Source organism: Salmo salar, chromosome 03 (genome assembly GCF_965601325.2).
Source record: "Salmo salar chromosome 03, fSalSal1, whole genome shotgun sequence".
Lineage (NCBI taxonomy): Eukaryota > Metazoa > Chordata > Actinopteri > Salmoniformes > Salmonidae > Salmo > Salmo salar.
Window position 1 is genome coordinate 20,312,871 of NC_138293.1, and position 18,371 is coordinate 20,331,241.

General features: G+C 43.8%; 1 protein-coding gene across 2 annotated transcripts in view; it reads left to right on the top strand.

Moving 5' to 3' along the window:
• Positions 1-18,371, top strand: part of LOC106599532 (glypican-5) — a 241,722-nt gene that overhangs the window by 46,268 nt on the left and 177,083 nt on the right. For both annotated transcript variants that reach the window (XM_014190814.3, XM_014190815.3), the window contains exon 3: positions 17,067-17,758. In XM_014190814.3, the coding sequence (XP_014046289.3) occupies positions 17,067-17,758 (692 nt within the window). The remainder of the gene's footprint in view (positions 1-17,066; positions 17,759-18,371) is intronic.

The window sequence follows — 18,371 nt, forward strand, 5'->3', positions numbered from 1 at the left end:
CCTGGAGTGTCCCCACCGACGGGCCGTGTTTACCCCCTATCTATCCTGGAAAATGAGGCAATGGAGAACTACATTGATGAATCACTCAAACGGTTTCATTCGTCCTTCTTCTTCCCCGGCTGCGTCCAGCTTCTTCTTCGTTGGAAAAAAGGACGGTGGTCTCCGTCCATGTATTGATTATCGTTCCCTGAATAACATCACGGTCAAGAACCTCTTCCTCTGATCCCAGCGACCCTTGAACAAGTGGACCGCTGCAACATCTATACTAAATGTGACGTGCATATAACCTTGTCCGTATACGTGAAGGCGATGAATGGAAGACGGCCTTTATCACCGCTTGAGGGCATTACGAATACCTGGTCATGCCTTACGAACGCCCCCGCCGCCTTCCAATCCTTTATAAATGAGGTTTTCCAGGATATGATCAACGATGACATCCTGATTTACTCCTACTCCCTGAAGGAACACATACAGGATGTGCAAAAGGTTCTTCAACAGCTCCTTGACATAACCTTTATGTTAAGACTGAAAAGAGCATCTTTCATGTAGCCTCGGTAGAGTTCCTGTTTCGTACTGACACCTGGAGGGGTCAGCATGGATGAGAACAAAGTCACCGCCGTCAGTAACTGGCCCAAACCCACCACCGTTAAGGAACTCCAACGTTTCATTGGGTTCTCCAACTTCTATTGCCGGTTCATTCGGAACTTCAGTTCTACTGCTGCTCCCCTAACTGCCCTTACCAGCCAGAAGACCCGGACCCTTCAATGGACTGATACTGCCCTGACTGCGTTCAACAACTTGAAATGCCTCATTACCTCAGCTCCTGTCCTTTGCCAACCTGATCCGACCCCTCCTTTCACCCTGGAGGTGGATGCCTCCGAAGTAGGAGCCATATTCTCTCAGCGGGTGGGAACACCTCCCAAATCACATCCTTGTGTGTTCTTCTCCAGGAAGTTATCCCCTGCTGAGAGGAACTACGATGTGGTGAACAGAACTCCTCGCCATCAAGCTGGCCCTCGAGGAGTGGCACCACTGGTTGGAGGGCGCACAACATCCCTTTCTCGTCCTACCAGATCATCGTAATCTGGAATATATCAGAGTGGCCAAGAGGTTAAACTCCAGACAAGCCTGCTGGGCTCTCCACATGCTTCCATTTTCATGTTACTAACATCCCCGGAAAGAAAAACATAAAAGCTGACGCTCTCTCCAGTTTGACCTTCTGACTAGTAACTCAGACTTTACACCCATTCTTCCTTCCTCTTGCATTATGGGACTGGTACAGTGGGAGGTTCACTCTGCCATACAAGAAGCCCTAACCTCTGACCCGGCTCCTCCTGAGACACCAGCTGGGAAAGTTATGTACCAGCAGCTGTTAGACCCCAACTGATGCAATGCTGTCACATGTCCTTGGGGTCAGGACATCCGGGCATTACACACAAACCACAGAACTTCTAGCCCGGAAGTTCTGGTGGGCCTCACTGTCATCTGACGTAAGGGATTACGTATTCTCCTGTGCAGTCTGCGCCCAAACAAAAAGCCCTTGTCATCTCCCTTCCGGGAAGCTTCAACCTTTGCCAATCCCTCACAGACCCTGGTCCCACATAGCTGTTGACTTCATCACAGACCTTCCTGAATCCTCTAACACCAACATCCTTGTCATAGTAGACCGTTTTTCAAAAATGTATGTTTCCTCATCTACCTAATGCCATGGACTTGGCGGAGTGTATGTTCCAGCAGGTGTTCCTTCTGTGTGGGATTCCGGAGGACATCGTCTCTGACCGCGGGCCCCAGTTTGTCTCCCGGGTGTTGCGAGCCTTCTGTGACTGACTGGGGGGTCAGCCTCTCTTCCGTGTACCACTCACGGGCAGACGGAATGCCTGAACCAAGAAATGGGGAAGTACCTCTGCCAACAATGTTCTGCCTCTCCACACGATTAGTCGGTATATGGCCTGGGCCGAAGACGCTCAGAACTCACTCATGCATTCATCCCTCCGCCTTACTCCGTTTCAGCGTGTCCTTGTTTACCACCCCCCTCCCCCCATGTTAACCTGGGAGTGGATATGGGAGACCGCATCTGCAGGAAGCCTGTAATACCAGAAACGCTTTGCCGACCTACGCCACTCCTTCGCCTCGGGCAGCGTGTGTGGCTCTCTATATCTCTCTCTCCCCACCTCTTTAAGGAATACCTAGGATAGGATAAAGTAATCCTTCTAACCCCCCCCCCCCCCCCTTAAAAGATTTAGATGCACTATTGTAAAGTGGTTGTTCCACTGGATATCATAAGGTGAATGCACCATTTTGTAAGTCGCTCTGGATAAGAGCGTCTGCTAAATGACTTAAATGTAAATGTAAATGTATACCAGAGACATAAGGCTCCGCTTCCCCTGCAGAAAGTTCTGTTCTCGCTTCATTGGTCCCTTCAAGATAACCCTGTCACGTACCGCCTCCAGTTATCCCCGTCAGTATAAGATCTCCTCGTCCTTCCATGTGTCTTAAAACCGGTCACCTACAGTCGTCTTCATCCTCCGGTCTCTACCCGCAGTGCGCCCCCACCGTTGGACGTCGGAGGGGAACCTGCCTACGCCATATGGGCCATCCTTGATTCCAAGAGGTCTCATCCACTACCTAGTGGACTGGGACGGTCATGGGCCTAAAGACCGGTCCTGGGTCCCCGACCAAGACATCCATGACCCAGAGATGATACAGGCATTTCACCATAACCGTCCGGATCATTCCGCTCCCCGACCTCTGGGTCGACCCCTGAACAGACCCATTGGACATCAGCCTTGACGCAGAATGTACTGTAAGGTTCTGCTTTTCTTTTCTTAGTCAACCTTGTGTTTTTCTTTGTTCTGGAACGTAGCCATGTCTTTCATTTTTGTTTATTGATTTCACCTGTTTGTTTCTCACCTGGTCTCATCAGCTCTCTATTTAGATCATTTCTTTCTGTTTTGTATGGTTGTGAGGTATTGTTTGACCATTGCCTGCCTGTGACCTCGATTCCTAATAAACATCTGCCGCGCTCTGCACATGAATCTACACCTTGTTCTCGCTGAGTATGTAATCCCCCCCCCCCCCATTCACACACAAGTGACACTGTCAAGTTCAACACAACAAAAGCAATATCTTTGGGCTACACATTATTACATTGAACACTTTCTGCCTGTGGACATCTGTTCTACAATGTGAATGCAGAGCATGATGCCCTTTGTTTGCATAATTGATCTCTTTTAGGCAGAGTACACCTGGCATACCCCATTTTTATCCACTGTATTGGGAAAGTGTGGTGTTCCTTTCACCTCTATAGTGGCATCCAGCTTAAGCCAGGCCTAGCTACACTTCATCCCTGAATCCAATTGTTTAACAAGCAATAACGCATCACTTTCACCTAATTCTTTCATTTTGAAAATGAACCACATACTTTAGAGGGAAAACATCAGTTCACAGCTAGTAGTTAGTTCATTAGCTAGTTAACATTTCACACAGATTGCCAAGGTCCAGTAAGCAACTAACGAGTTCTAACTTGAGGAACAGCAAAGAGTCGTATACCAGTTAATACTAAAGCGAATTGGTTAGGTTACTAACGTTAGCTCATCTGATTTTGTCACATTAGCTGTCTGACTTTATTAGCCAGCTAATTTTCACACCATAAACTCAATTGATCAGGTAAGTTAGCTAATGTTGCTCAACATTTCTCTGGCTGTAGTAGAAATGGAGAATTCAATCCAGCTAGCAAGATGCTTAACAATAGTAGTTCCACCACACTTTCTCCCTTACCTCAAACTTTCCAAATACCAGTTGTTTTTCGGTTACAGCTCATGAAGTACGCTTCTTGCCCCTGTCTCTGTGGTCAGGCTTCTCACCTACCTCTTCGTTATCGTTAAGGGGACGCCCTGCTGTAACTGGCAAACTGCCTTTCCACTCTCCCGCTGTCTTTCCAGAGCACGCGCTGATGCTGTAACTAGCAACTTGGTTGTCTCTTCTCTCTTCAGTTGCGTGCTGCATTCTGTTATGTGAACGATTGGCTGAGCTTTGGATACAGCCAGTATTGCTCCAAACACGCATCACTCGTTCTCTTACAGCCAGTAGTGATCCAAAGCCCCTCCCCCCCACTCCCAAACTTTTCTCATCGAATCTACACAAATCACGTAGGTCACCTATATTGGATTCAAAACGGCGGATTTTGCCGAAAGGTGAATAGTTTGCATCCCTGGAAAATATTGGTTTAGTTAATTCACAAATTTCAACGTGCCCGAACATGCATGCAATAAGCAAGCTAGCTACAGTAGCTAAGTAGATAGCTATGCGACCTGTTATGAAAGATTACCATAACTAACCCTTTCATCTGTGGTGTTACCTAGCTAGCTATATTCGTTACTGTGCTAGCTAGCTGTCTAGATAAACATGGTGCTGAGATAGCTAGCTATGTGGGTTATTAGCTCCTAAGGTTAGCTGGTTATCATTTTGAACATGCACCATTTTCGGCAATGAGACATCTGACTTGCGGTGTAACATTAGCTATTTACTGGTGTGCTGATCTGATCAGCCGCAATCATATCCGTAAATTGACAGTTGATAGATTAGATGATTGTCCTAATAGGGAAAGAAGGAAGTGTTTTAAAATGCCTAAATAAAGGTTGGCAATAGGTTTAGCTACCTAAGAATCTTCCTGCTTGTTTTTGGAAGCTGTAGATCAGCACGCGTGTGTGCGACCTTACTTCTCCAACTATTTGAGTCATTTAGACAGAACGTGCTCATCGTTTCACCTTTTTCCTACCCTTGCTATTCTTAGATATTATGCACATTTATGCCTTGGTAGCAAAGGTCATCGCCATTGAGCTAGTTCTCATAGTAGCAGTAAACAGCAGCAAGTGATATGAGCGATTTAGAGAGGTGTGAAAAGGAGCGGAGTTACGAACTCGCTCTATCCAATCGTAGCAGTAGGATCAAGTTACAACCCGTCCATTTCTTGACAGGTAGCTGAACTAGACGATTTAGTTGTTTCAAATTTGGTCCATGCAGTTGAGTTGTTTTCTAGATGCGTCCTGACTGCTGAAAAAAATAATAATAATCCAGATCACGGAAAATGATAAAAAATACTAGTTCCATAAGCATCCGTGAACACAAATCACGACGTTACGTTGGACCCATTTGCATTGAATAGATGTTATTTTATATTCTCAAACTAACAGCAGTGCCTATTGGATGTCCTTCCATACAGGCGTGACATGCTGGAGTGATGCTTCTATGCAAATGTTGTTGATCAGTAGGTCCCAAATGGAAGGCAAAAAGATTGTTTGACATCTGTAGCAACATTAATCAGCTATAACAAGCTCAATAACTCAATACAGGCACACACTCCTATTGGATATGCATTCACCTGTATTGTGAGTATACCTATGCCATCTTAATTTACTCAGTTAAGGAAGAGATTTACCATTCAAATAAAATGATTACCATTATGTTGTTATGTAGTTAGATTGGTAAAAACAAAGTCATATTTATTGTTTGTTTTTCAAATGGATGCATTTATGCATACATGGCTGTCTCTGGGAATAGTTGTCATCAAAAGAGTGAACCAAATCAAGTAGAGAGAGAGTAGGCCTAGTATGTGTCTGGAGTTCATCAGAGTAGTACTGAGAGGTTGACAGTTGTCCCAGAGCAGTGTTTGAGAGGGAAGTGTTTAGTCTAACAGCTTTGGAGACACAGAGAGCGGTTCAGGACCCGGGGGCCTATTGAAGCCAGATGTAGCGCTAGCCCTGTAGTTGTTCCTGTCTCTGGTCTGTCTAGTCTTGTCCAACTGGGCAAAAACTGGTTGAATCAATGTTGTTTCCATGCCATTTAAAAAATATAAATCAATGTAATGTCTTTGAATCAATGTGGAAAACTGTGCAATATATGCAAAAAGCCATCAACGGATTTCGTCTTTCTTTCACCCAACTTTTACCCCAAATCAGAATATTTTTGTTGTTGTTGATTTCATATTGAATTCACTTTAGATGACAACTCAACCAAATGTAAATCAAAATGATGATGTTGAACTGATGTCTGTGCCCAGAGTGGTGGCACTCCCCTGGAGGTGGATAGAGTGAAAACAATCAGCACTAATCTAATAGAACACAAGATGTCATCACAAAGTGTAGGTAGGCCTAACAATGAAAGGGGAGGAGATCCGTTTGCTGACTGTTCGTATCACTGGAGAGTGATCGTAATTTCACTTTTTTCTACTTTCTAGTGATCTGCTAGTGATAGATAGGTCAGTTCTTACCAGGTCATGTTGCTAGAACTTTGACCTGTTTGCCATGTCATGGTGCTCGCAGGGTGCAGGCTTTCAGTTTAACCCAGCACTAACACTCTCAATTGAACTAAACATCAAGACCTTGATTAGCTGAGTCAAGGGTATTAATGCTGGGCTACAACAAAAGCTTGCACATCATGGCTTTGTGAGCTAACATGTTCCTATTTTTCCTGCAGGTAAGTGTTTTCGTCATGAATCTTGTTCTGCATACAGCCCTGGTCATTAGCTGCCACAGCCACAAAGTCATAAAATCTGATTTTATGCCTAACCCTAACATTAACCCCACACTGCTAAATTTAATGCCTAACTGTAATCTTAAATTAAGACCAAAAAGCACATTTTTGTTTTCATACATTTTTATAATATAGCCAATTTTGACTTTGCAGCTGGCCTATCCTCTCTTAAATGAGGAACCCAACAACATATTGTTTGACTATTGTTTGACTACTCTTGGCAATGCTACTTATTGTTTTTAGTGTAGTTTCTAAAGGACATTTAGGCCTAAACTGCATTTCACCAATCTATTATCAGTATTTTTTTTTTTTTTACCTTTGACTAACTTTATTAATCTTTATGATCAATACAGACACAGCCCTGTCTGTCTGTCTGTCACATTCACATGACCTCATCTCTCTATCTGATCACCTCACTGTGGCTGTGAAACCAGAGACAGAATATGACTCATTGGGCGCTGGGTGTGGGACACACACACACATGCATAGATATACACAAACAAAGCATGTACATGTACACGTATGCATGCACACATACACACACACACTCACACAGCCATGCATGCATAGTTCAATAAAGGTTAAATAAAACATGTATTCAGTTGCATATACATGCACACACACACACACATACACACACACACACACACACACACACACACACACACACACACACACACACACACACACACACACACACACACACACACACACACACACACACACACACACACACACACACTCCTAGACACACACATACACACACCAACTCCTTTGGTTGTGTGTGTGTGTGTGTGTGCATGTATATGTGACTGTATGCATGGCTACGTGTATGTGTGATTTCAGGAGCTGCTGTGGTGATTATGCGTTGTGGTGGAACATTACAAACTACACCTGGTGGCAAGGTTCGCACAAGGTGCTTGAGGTGCTTAAAGTACTTGAATTTGGCACTCTGAAATTCAAGTACTGGAATACCTTGAAAATCAGACATTTTCTCAAGTTGGTACTTGAAAAGTACTTTAATTAAAAAGAGAGAACAAAAAATGATCAAATATGTTCATATGAAAATACTTTGAAAAATGTATTGGTAATATCAAGGCAGACTACCGAGTTTTCGCACTCTTTTTGGCAGGCAAGCTCCCTCATTCCACCCACACTGCCTCTCAGCCAGGCAAGCTCCCTCATTCCACCCACACTGCCTCTCAGCCAGGCAAGCTCCCTCATTCCACCCACACTGCCTCTCAGCCAGGCAAGTCCCGAGCTGACTGATTAGGCGCTGCCAAACGTCACATCGATAGCCAAAATGCCAGGCAAATGTAGATTCAAACCTGCCTAGCAGGATATTGATGTTTATGAATGGGTTTTGCCATACCCAACCAGGGATTTAGTGGAGGGTAAACACACTTAAACGCTGTTTATGCACCTTTTTATTTGTGAAATAACGGTTACTCACATTTGTATTCGGTTAATTATCGTTTACGAGCTTATTATTGTGCTCCCAGAATTGATAAACGCTCAGAAGGCTTCTTGATCTGAGTTCTAATCTGAGCCATGTCAACAGACATTCCCCTAACACTCTTACTGACAGTTGTGCCTGCTTCGCGTGATGTAATGTTGTCTTTACCTTCTTGCCCTTTGTGCTGTTGTCTGAACCCAATAATATTTGTACCATGTTTTGTGCTGCTACCATCTTGTGCTGCTGCCATGTTGTGTTGCTACAATGTTGTTGTCATGTTGTGTTGCTACCATGCTGTGTTGTCATGTTTTGCTGCCATGCTACGTTGTTGTCTTAGGTCTCTCTTTATGTAGTATGGTGGTGTTTCTCTTGTTGTGATGTGTGTTTTGTCCTAATATATATATATATATATATATATATATATATATATATATATTATATATTTTTTTTATTTCACCTATATTTAACCAGGTAGGCTAGTTGAGAACAAGTTCTCATTTGCAACTGCGACCTGGCCAAGATAAAGCATAGCAATTCGACACATACAACAACACAGAGTTACACATGGAATAAACAAAACATACAGTCAATAATACAGTACAACAAAAGAAAACAAAAAGTCTATATACTGTCAGTGCAAATGAGGTAAGTTAAGGCAATAAATAGGCCATGGTGGCGAAGTAATTAGAATATAGCAATTAAACACTGGAATGGTAGATGTGCAGAAGATGAATGTGCAAGTAGAGATACTGGGGTGCAAAGGAGCAAGATAAATAAATACAGTATGGGGATGAGGTAGGTAGATAGATGGCCTGTTTACAGATTGGCTATGTACAGGTGCAGTGATCTGTGAGCTGCTCTGACAACTGGTGCTTAAAGCTAGTGAGGGAGATATGAGTCTCCAGCTTCAGAGATTTTTGCAGTTCGTTCCAGTCATTGGCAGCAGAGAACTGGAAGGAAAGGCGACCAAAGGAGGAATTGGCTTTGGGGGTGACCAGTGAGATATACCTGCTGGAGCGCGTGCTACGAGTGGGTGCTGCTATGGTGACCAGTGAGCTGAGATAAGGCGGGGCTTTACCTAGCAAAGACTTGTAGATAACCTGTAGCCAGTGGGTTTGGCGACGAGTATGAAGCGAGGGCCAACCAATGAGAGCATACAGATCGCAACGGTGGGTAGTTTATGGGGCTTTGGTGACAAAACGGATGGCACTGTGATAGACTGCATCCAGTTTGTTGAGTAGAGTGTTGCAGGCTATTTTATAGATGACATAACTGAAGTCGAGGATCGGTACGATGGTCAGTTTTACGAGGGTATGTTTGGCAGCATGAGTGAAGGATGCTTTGCTATATAGGAAGCCGATTCTAGATTTAATTTTGGATTGGAGATGCTTAATGTGAGTCTGGAAGGAGAGTTTACAGTCTAACCAGACACCCAGGTATTTGTAGTTGTCCACGTATTCTAAGTCAGAGCCGTCCAGAGTAGTGATGCTGGACAGGCGGGCAGGTGCGGCAGTGATCGATTGAATAGCATGCATTTAGTTTTACTTGTGTTTAAGAGCAGTTGGAGGCCACGGAAGGAGAGTTGTATGGCATTGAAGCTCGTCTGGAGGTTAGTTAACACAGTGTCCAAAGTGGGGCCAGAAGTATACAGAATGGTGTCGTCTGCGTAGAGGTGGATCAGAGAATCACCAGCAGCAAGAGCAACATCATTGATGTATACAGAGAAGAGAGTCGGCCCGAGAATTGAACCCTGTGGCACCCCCATAGAGACTGCCAGAAGTCCGGACAACAGGCCCTCCGATTTGACACACTGAACTCTATCAGAGAAGTAGTTGGTAAATCAGGCGAGGCAATCATTTGAGAAACTAAGGCTGTCGAGTCTGCCAATAAGAATGTGGTGATTGACAGAGTCGAAAGCGTTGGCCAGGTCGATGAATACGGCTGCACAGTAATGTCTCTTATCGATGGCGGTTATGATGTCGTTTAGGACCTTGAGCGTGGCTGAGGTGCACCCATGACCAGCTCTGAAACCAGATTGCATAGCGGAGAAGGTAGGGTGGGATTCGAAATGGTCGGTAATCTGTTTATTAACTTGGCTTTCGAAAACCTTAGAAAGACAGAGTAGGATAGATATAGGTCTGTAGCAGTTTGGGTCTAGAGTGTCACCCCCTTTGAAGAGGGTGATGACCGCGGCAGCTTTCCAATCTTTGGGAATCTCAGACGATACGAAAGAGAGGTTGAACAGGCTAGTAATAGGGGTTGCAACAATTTCGGCAGATAATTTTAGAAAGAGAGGGTCCAGATTGTCTAGCCCGGCTGATTTGTAGGGGTCCAGATTTTGCAGCTCTTTTAGAACATCAGCTATCTGGATTTGGGTGAAGGAGAAATGGTGGGGGCTTTGGCAGGTTGCTGTGGAGGGTGCCGGGAAGTTGACCGGGGTAGGGGAAGCCAGGTGGAAAGCATGGCCAGCCATAGAGAGATGCTTATTGAAGTTCTCAATTAGAGTGGATTTATCGGTGGTAATAGTGTTTCCTAGCCTCAGAGCAGTGGGCAGCTGGGAGGAGGTGCTCTTATTCTCCATGGACTTTGCACTGTCCCAGAACTTTTTCGAGTCTGTACTACAGGATGCAACTTTCTGTTTGAAAAAGCTTGCCTTAGCTTTTCTAACTGCCTGAGTATATTTGTTCCTAACTTCCCTGAAAAGTTGCATACCACGGGGGCTATTCGATGCTAATGCAGAACGCCACAGTTTTTGTGCTGGTCAAGGGCAGACAGGTGTCGTGTCTTTGGCTATGCCAGATTAAGTGATATTTCATGCTATTCTATAAAATCCTTTCTCTGTAATTAATATTACCTGATTAAGCTAATCATGTAAATGTAATTAACTAGAAAGTCAGGGCACCACGGAAGAACGTTTATAGAGCCGTTATCTCCCGAATAAACTCTTAAAATACTTAGTAATCTTTTACATCGATAGCCGTCATCTTAATCATCTTATTTTCAGTCTCATAATGAAAGTTGTAAATTCTTGGTTATCTTCACGAACCTTGGCTAACAAGTTGAATCAGCAATACAAAATTGGGTTTAATTATTTATTTACTAAATACCTAAACCAATCACACAGAATTACAAATACACAGAATACAAATGATGTCATACAGAAAACATCCCTGGTGGACGGAACCTGTATGAAAGCTGGTTACACAAAGGAAAGGGGGTTGGGCTTGAATGAAAGAGTGGGAAGACTTAGGAACAAAGAAACAGCAGCTATGCTATCGTAAATACATTATCTTATACATTCTAAATTACCGCCCATTTGGAAAAGGAAAATGCAATAAATGTTTACTCTGAGCTGCGCTTCGTTAGGTTGGTCGTAGATGCTGGCCGGGTTGACCAACAGATCTTCCGGTCCTCGGAAGAATGTCTCTGGTGGTAAATTGGATACGTGGTGGTATCTTCGTCTGTTCGTTGTTAGACTGGATCCGTCGTCCGTCCTTTCCTAGCCCACGTCTACAGCGGCCGCTGCTAACTCAACGGCTAGGAAGTATCACTTCTGTAGTGAATAAGCTCAAAGTTCATACCATTCACCATCAAAGCTCACGCCGAGGTTGGCTTAGTTCTGTACTTGACCTGTGTGTCCTTCTAACGTAGAGGCTGCAGACCTCACGTACTGGAACATGTGGTTATCTTTTCGTCAAAGGCTTATATAGTGGAGAGGGGGAAGGATGTGTTTCATCGTTTATAACCCTTGTCTCTTCACAGGGGTGGGCCACTGATCAAGCAGGGCACTTTCCTTATGAAAACCCAATTCTCTCATTTGGAAGCTAAAATTACATTTAATCTCCTAACAAACAATTTCAATATCAAACATTTCAATTGCATAACAATTCCATGTTACTCTGATAACTAGAGGGTGTATACTTTCTCAGGTACAGTTTATGTCGTCCTGTCATCAGTCATAATGTCTCAGATAACAACCGAACTGACATCCATACTCATTACGTTCCCAAGCATATTTCCAACTGGTTTTATTACCAAAATATGGTTCCTTTTCCCCATTTGTTTGATGTTCCCAGACTCTCTATATTTAACACAGGCTATTCAAGTCCTTCAGTAGGGTCAGAAAGAGAGGGGAAGGGAGAAAGGTATTTATGGGGGGGTCATAAACCTTACCCACAGGCCAACGTCATGACACAGGTCTGGAGTGAACCAAGGACTATATCTATTCCTAGTTCAAAATTTGGGGCATGCTTATTTAAGATGGTGAGGAAGGCACTTTTAAAGAATAGCCAGGCATCATCTACTGACGGGTTGAGGTCAATGTCATTCCAGGATACCCTGGCCAGGTCGATTAGAAAGGCCTGCTCGCAGAAGTGTTTTAGGGAGCATTTGACAGTAATGAGGGGTGGTCGTTTGGTCGCAGACCCATTTACGGATGCAGGCAATGTTGCAGTGATCGCTGAGATCTTGATTGAAAACAGCAGAGGTGTATTTGGAGGGCGAGTTAGTTAGGATGACATCTATGAGGGTGCCCGTGTTTACGGATTTGGGGTTGTACCTGGTAGGTTCATTGATCATTTGTGTGAGATTGAGGGCATCAAGCTTAGATTGTAGGATGGCCAGGGTGTTAAGCGTGTCCCAGTTTAGGTCACCTAGTAGCACGAGCTCAGAAGATAGATGGGGGGCAATCAATTCACATATGGTATCGAGGGCACAGCTGGGGGCAGAGAGAGGTCTATAGCAAGCGGCAACAGTGAGAGACTTGTTTCTGGAACGGTGAATTTTTAGAAGTAGAAGCTCGAATTGTTTGGGTACAGACTTGGATAGTAATACAGAACTTTGCAGGCTATCTTTGGAGTAGATTGCAACACCGCCCCCTTTGGCAGTTCTATCTTGGCGGAAAATGTTGTAGTTAGCGATGGAGATTTTAGGGTTTTTGATGGTTTTCCTAAGCCAGAATTCAGACACGGCTAGGACATCCGGGTTGGCAGAGCGTGCTAAAGCAGTGAGTAAAACAAAAAAAAAGGCTTCTAATGTTAACATGCATGAAACCAAGGCTTTTACGGTTACAGAAGTCAACAAATGAGAGCACCTGGGGAGTAAAATTTCCATAATATCTATCCAATGTGTAATCAAAGGTGTGCTCAATGAAGACATCCTCTACAATTATTAATGCAAAAAAACATACATTTTTCAGGTATAATTCCAATAGAGTTGTACTGTCTGTAATCAAACGTAAGAAGTTAAATGAAACAAATTAACTGAATGAAAATCAAACATAACGTTTAGCACGCATTCATTTGAATCAAGTCTGTCTTGAGCATCTGGCCATACATTCTAATCTACATCACAGGGAATGACCTCATTGTTTATGCGCCGTGTGAAAAACCTTTTGACATGGCGAATCCAAGCTTGACATTGGTCTGCATTGAACCTGTGGAACCTGACATTGTCCCACACAATGACATAGGTGACCCCTTCACCTTGACAGGCCTGCTCAATTTCATTGAGAAACACAATCAGGTGTGCAGCGTTGTAGGATCCAAGTAATGGCCTACGTCCTACCACACCATTTTTAGAGATAGCTGCGCCCATGGAGATGTTTCCCCCATGTTTTCCAGGCACTTGGACAGTCGCCGTTGAACGATGAGGTTTCACCCACGGAGCCAAGTTTTGGCCAGTTTGAAGCCCGCTTCATCAACAAAGATATACTTGTGATGGTTCACAGCAGCGTCAATCACCATCACCATCTAAAAATATATTTTGGTTAGTTATTTTTCAATTATAGTTCCAATATGATATTGTGAAGTAGCATGTGCATCAAATAGTAACAGTAATACATTATATAGTTCTGTACCTGAACATACTCAGCCAGCTGTTATTTCACCCGGTCGTTGTGTCTCTCAAAAGGAACCAGGTAAATGTGTTTCATAGATACCTGGTGCCTCTTCAAAAGGCGGGAGATTGTTGGTAGACTTATGGATGCCACATTGTCAAAGGTGTCATCGTTCTCCTTAATGGCCTGCTTTATTTCAGACAGCCGTATGTCATTCCTGGCCCTCACCTTTTCCATCACTGCCCACTCCTGCTAGTTGGACAGAACACAGCCATGGCCATTCTGAGGGTAGAACCGAGCATACTGTCTGTAGATCCTACTGTAAGAATACTGTAACCCCCTTTTATATGGTGACCAATTGTGGTAACCACTAAGTGAAATCAATTAGTAATAATGAATATTCATTATGTATGGTTATCATGTATCATACATGTAATTTAGATATTTCTACTTTAAAAACACTTTTTATTTCTGTTATTTCTGTAGTTCTCAAAATTCATGTATAGTATACAAACCAGTTTAAAATCTACAGGTCTACCAAACGGTTAAGTGATTAACCATTACGCTAAATTGGATGAAGTGATGGTGAAATGTATTTAAACAAATGAGAAAATAATAATATCAAAAGTATTGTGAGCATTGCATTGTGAATTACTTTATATGAAAGGTACTTCTAGATGACACACTGATTAGGTTTGGTGATTGTGTGTGTTGTACTTAGTCAATAGAAAATGTGCTTAAAGTTTTGAAAAAACAGCCTTTTGGATGATCTGTTTTGAGTTTTGTACTAAGAGTTGTGAAAGTGTACCACATACTTGTGAAAATAGTACAGAAGTGATAATAAAAGTACCATCCACCAGAATACTGTGTGTGTTATAAGATATTGAGTTGTCAGAGTACGCCCACGATACTGTGTGTGTTATAAGATATTGAGTTGTCAGAGTACGCCCACGATACTGTGTGTGTTATAAGATATTGAGTTGTCAGAGTACGCCCACGATACTGTGTGTGTTATAAGATATTGAGTTGTCAGAGTATGCCCATGATACTGTGTGTGTGTTATAAGATATTGAGTTGTCAGAGTACGCCCACGATACTGTGTGTGTGTTATAAGTATGAATCCAGTAACTCCACATGATCTATTCTAGAATATTATTATGTGTCCTTGTGTGTTTAGCATCCATATGTGATATTTTGCGAGTTTGTGTGTGTGTGTTTGTGGTTTTACTATCGTTTTGGGGACCAGAAGTCCTCACAAGGATAGTAAAACAAGGAACATTTGGGATGGCACCGTGTCTCCTGTCTCAGTTGTTCTACAGTTGCTGCTGCTCTTCCATCTGCTGGCATGCCATAGGGGTGACATCAGAACCCAGAGAGAGACCTGGAGAGATGGGGGGAGGAGGATAGAGAGAGAGGAGAGGGAGAGAGTGAGAGAGAGAGAGAGAGAGAGAGGAGAGAAAGAAGCAGTAGAGCTGAGGAGAGCACTGTTTCCCTACCCAGGGAAAGAGGAAAGGATGAGGGAGTGAGGGAAGAGAAGTGAGGGGGAGAGAGGAGTGAGGGGCACTGCCAACTGAGCTGACTAGACAGGCTGTTGGTATGGTATGGCACCTCTGATGTCGGAGCATGTGCAAACCACAATGTCATGACAGGCCACACTGTTTCCCTCTGTTCTTGTTCATCTAGGATCTTTGATATGGTGTGGCTGACTCAATTTCAATGACTAACTGTGACTCACCTGGTGTATCAAGAGTCTAAAGTAGCATCCTCTCCTCGTGTATGTCAGAGCATGGTATGCTGTGTGCCAGACAGCTATGATAGAATTTAGCTCTATTTTTAATTTTTACCATCATGCCATAGCTGACTGACTGCAGTGACTTCATGTCAGGGTGCAGTTTTTAGTACCCAGCCAAGACCAAGCTCAGCTACTGTCTCCTCAAAACACACACACACACACACACACACACACACACACACACACACACACACACACACACACACACACACACACACACACACACACACACACACACACACACACACACACACACACACACACACACACACACACACACACAGATATCCAGCCACTTTACTGTACACCTTCTCCCCCTTCCACCCAAAGCTAAGTGACTGATACCCACTAGCCAAGCTCAGATAGGAAGGAGATTGGGAGGGTGAGAGGATGTCCTCTCTGACCTCTCTTCTGCAGGAATCAGGACGTGTGTTACTGTTAGATTGTTTAAATTAAAGTAGTACAAAGAGATGCTCATGGTGCATTTAAGCAAGGAGGTGTGGTATATGGCCAATATACCACGGCCAAGGGCTGTTCTTATCACGACGCAACACGGAGTGCCTGGATACAGCCCTTAGCCGTGGTATATTGGCCATATATCACAAACCCCCGAGGTGCCTTATTGCTATTATAAACTGGTTACCAATGTAATTAAAGCAGTAAAAAGAAATGTTTTGTCATACCTGTGGTATACGGTCTGATATTCCACGGCTGTCAGTCAATTAGCATTCAGGGCTCGAACCACCCAGTTTATAATTGAGTATATACCAGTTGTCGAAAAGTACCCAATTGTCATACTAAATGTAAAGATACCTTAATAGAAAATGACTAAATTAAAAGTGAAAGTCACCCAGTAAAATACTGCTGGAGTGAAAGTCTAAAAGTTTGGTTATAAATGTACTTAAGTATCAAAAGTAAAAGTATGAATCATTTCTAATGACTTATTTTAAGCAAACCAGTAGGCACAATTTTCATGTTTATTTAAATTATGGATAGCCAGGGGCACACTCCAACACTCAGACATCATTTACAAACGAAGCATTTGTGTTTTGTGAGTCCGCCAGATCAGAGGCAGTAGGGATGACCTCTTGATAAGTGTGTGAATTGGACCATTTTCTGTCCTACTAAGCATTCAAAATGTAACGAGTACTTTTGGGTGCCAGGGAAAATGTATGGAGTAAAAAGTACATTATTTTCTTTAGGAATGTAGTGAAGTAAAAGTAGTCAAAAATATTAATAATAATTGTAAAGTACAGATACCCCAAAAATACTTAAGTAGTATTTTTACTGAAGTACTTTACACCACTGGTATATACTATACTGCATAAATACTGTATATAGCTGTTTTGTCATTAGGTTGCATTATTTTATTAATCTAAAAGTAACCACGCCCTGTCTTCTTTCTCTCTACCCCTATCTCTCCTACCCCCTCTCCCCTACCCTCCCTCCAGACACCTTCCAGTATCTGCTCTCCTTCTCCCAGGGCCACCTCTCATCCCTGCTAGAGGACACCTACTCGCCCCTCTCCCGCGAGGCCCTCCCTCATGTCAACGCCCTCTTCTCTTCCCTCTCCCTCTACATCCGCGGACACAACCTCTCCCTCGAGGCCGCCATCACACGTTTCTACGACAACCTCTTCCCACTCGTCTATGTACGGTTGGTCAACCCCGGCATGGGCGCGGCGGGCAAGAGGGGTGAGTGTCTCCGCGCGACCCGGCAAGACATCAACCCGTTCGGCCATCACCCCGATACGCTCGCCCAAGAACTCAGGCACGCCCTGGGCGCCGGGCGAGCCCTAACCCTCGCCCTCGCCGAAGGCACCGAGGTCATGAATGCCACAGAACACGTTTCCCTCACCAAAGAGTGTTTACGTGGCTTGACCAAGATGCAGTACTGCTCGCACTGTCGCGGGCTGACACTGATCAAGCCGTGCATGGGCTACTGCTTGAACGTGATGCGCGGTTGCTTGGCGAGCGTGGCCGAGCTGGATGGGCCGTGGCGGAGGTATGTGGCGGCACTGGAGGAGCTGACCCACACTGTGGCTGGACAACACAGCCTGGAGCTGGCCCTGCTGGGGGTCAGGGGGCACGTGAACGAGGCTATACTCCATGCACAGCTCCACGGGCCAACACTGACCGCTACGGTGAGGAGAAAGAGTAGATAGACACACACACACACATGCATACACACACACACACACACACACACACACACACACACACACACACACACACACACACACACACACACACACACACACACACACACACTCTCTGTTGTGTTAGCTGAGTGGTTTTAGGATAGCATCATTGTTGAGGGTGGGATGGAAGCCAAGCCCTTTAGTCTTTCTCTCTCGCTCTCTCTCTCAATTCAATTTAAAGGGCTTTATTGGCATGGGAAACATATGTTTATATTGCCAAAGCAAGTGAAATAGATAATAAACTAAAGTGAAATTAACAATAAAAAATTAACAGTAAACATTACACTCAAGTTTCAAAGGAATAGTCACATTTCAAATGTCATATTATGGCTATGTACTGTGTTATAATGATGTGCAAATAGTTAAAGTACAAAAGAGAAAATAAATAAAAGTAAATATGGATTGTATTTACAATGGTGTTTGTTCTTCACTGGTTGCCCTTTTCTTGTGGCAACAGGTCACAAATCTTGCTGCTGTGATGGCACGCTGATATTTCACCTAATAGATATGGGAGTTCATCAAAATTGGGTTTATTTTCAAATTCTTTGTGGGTCTG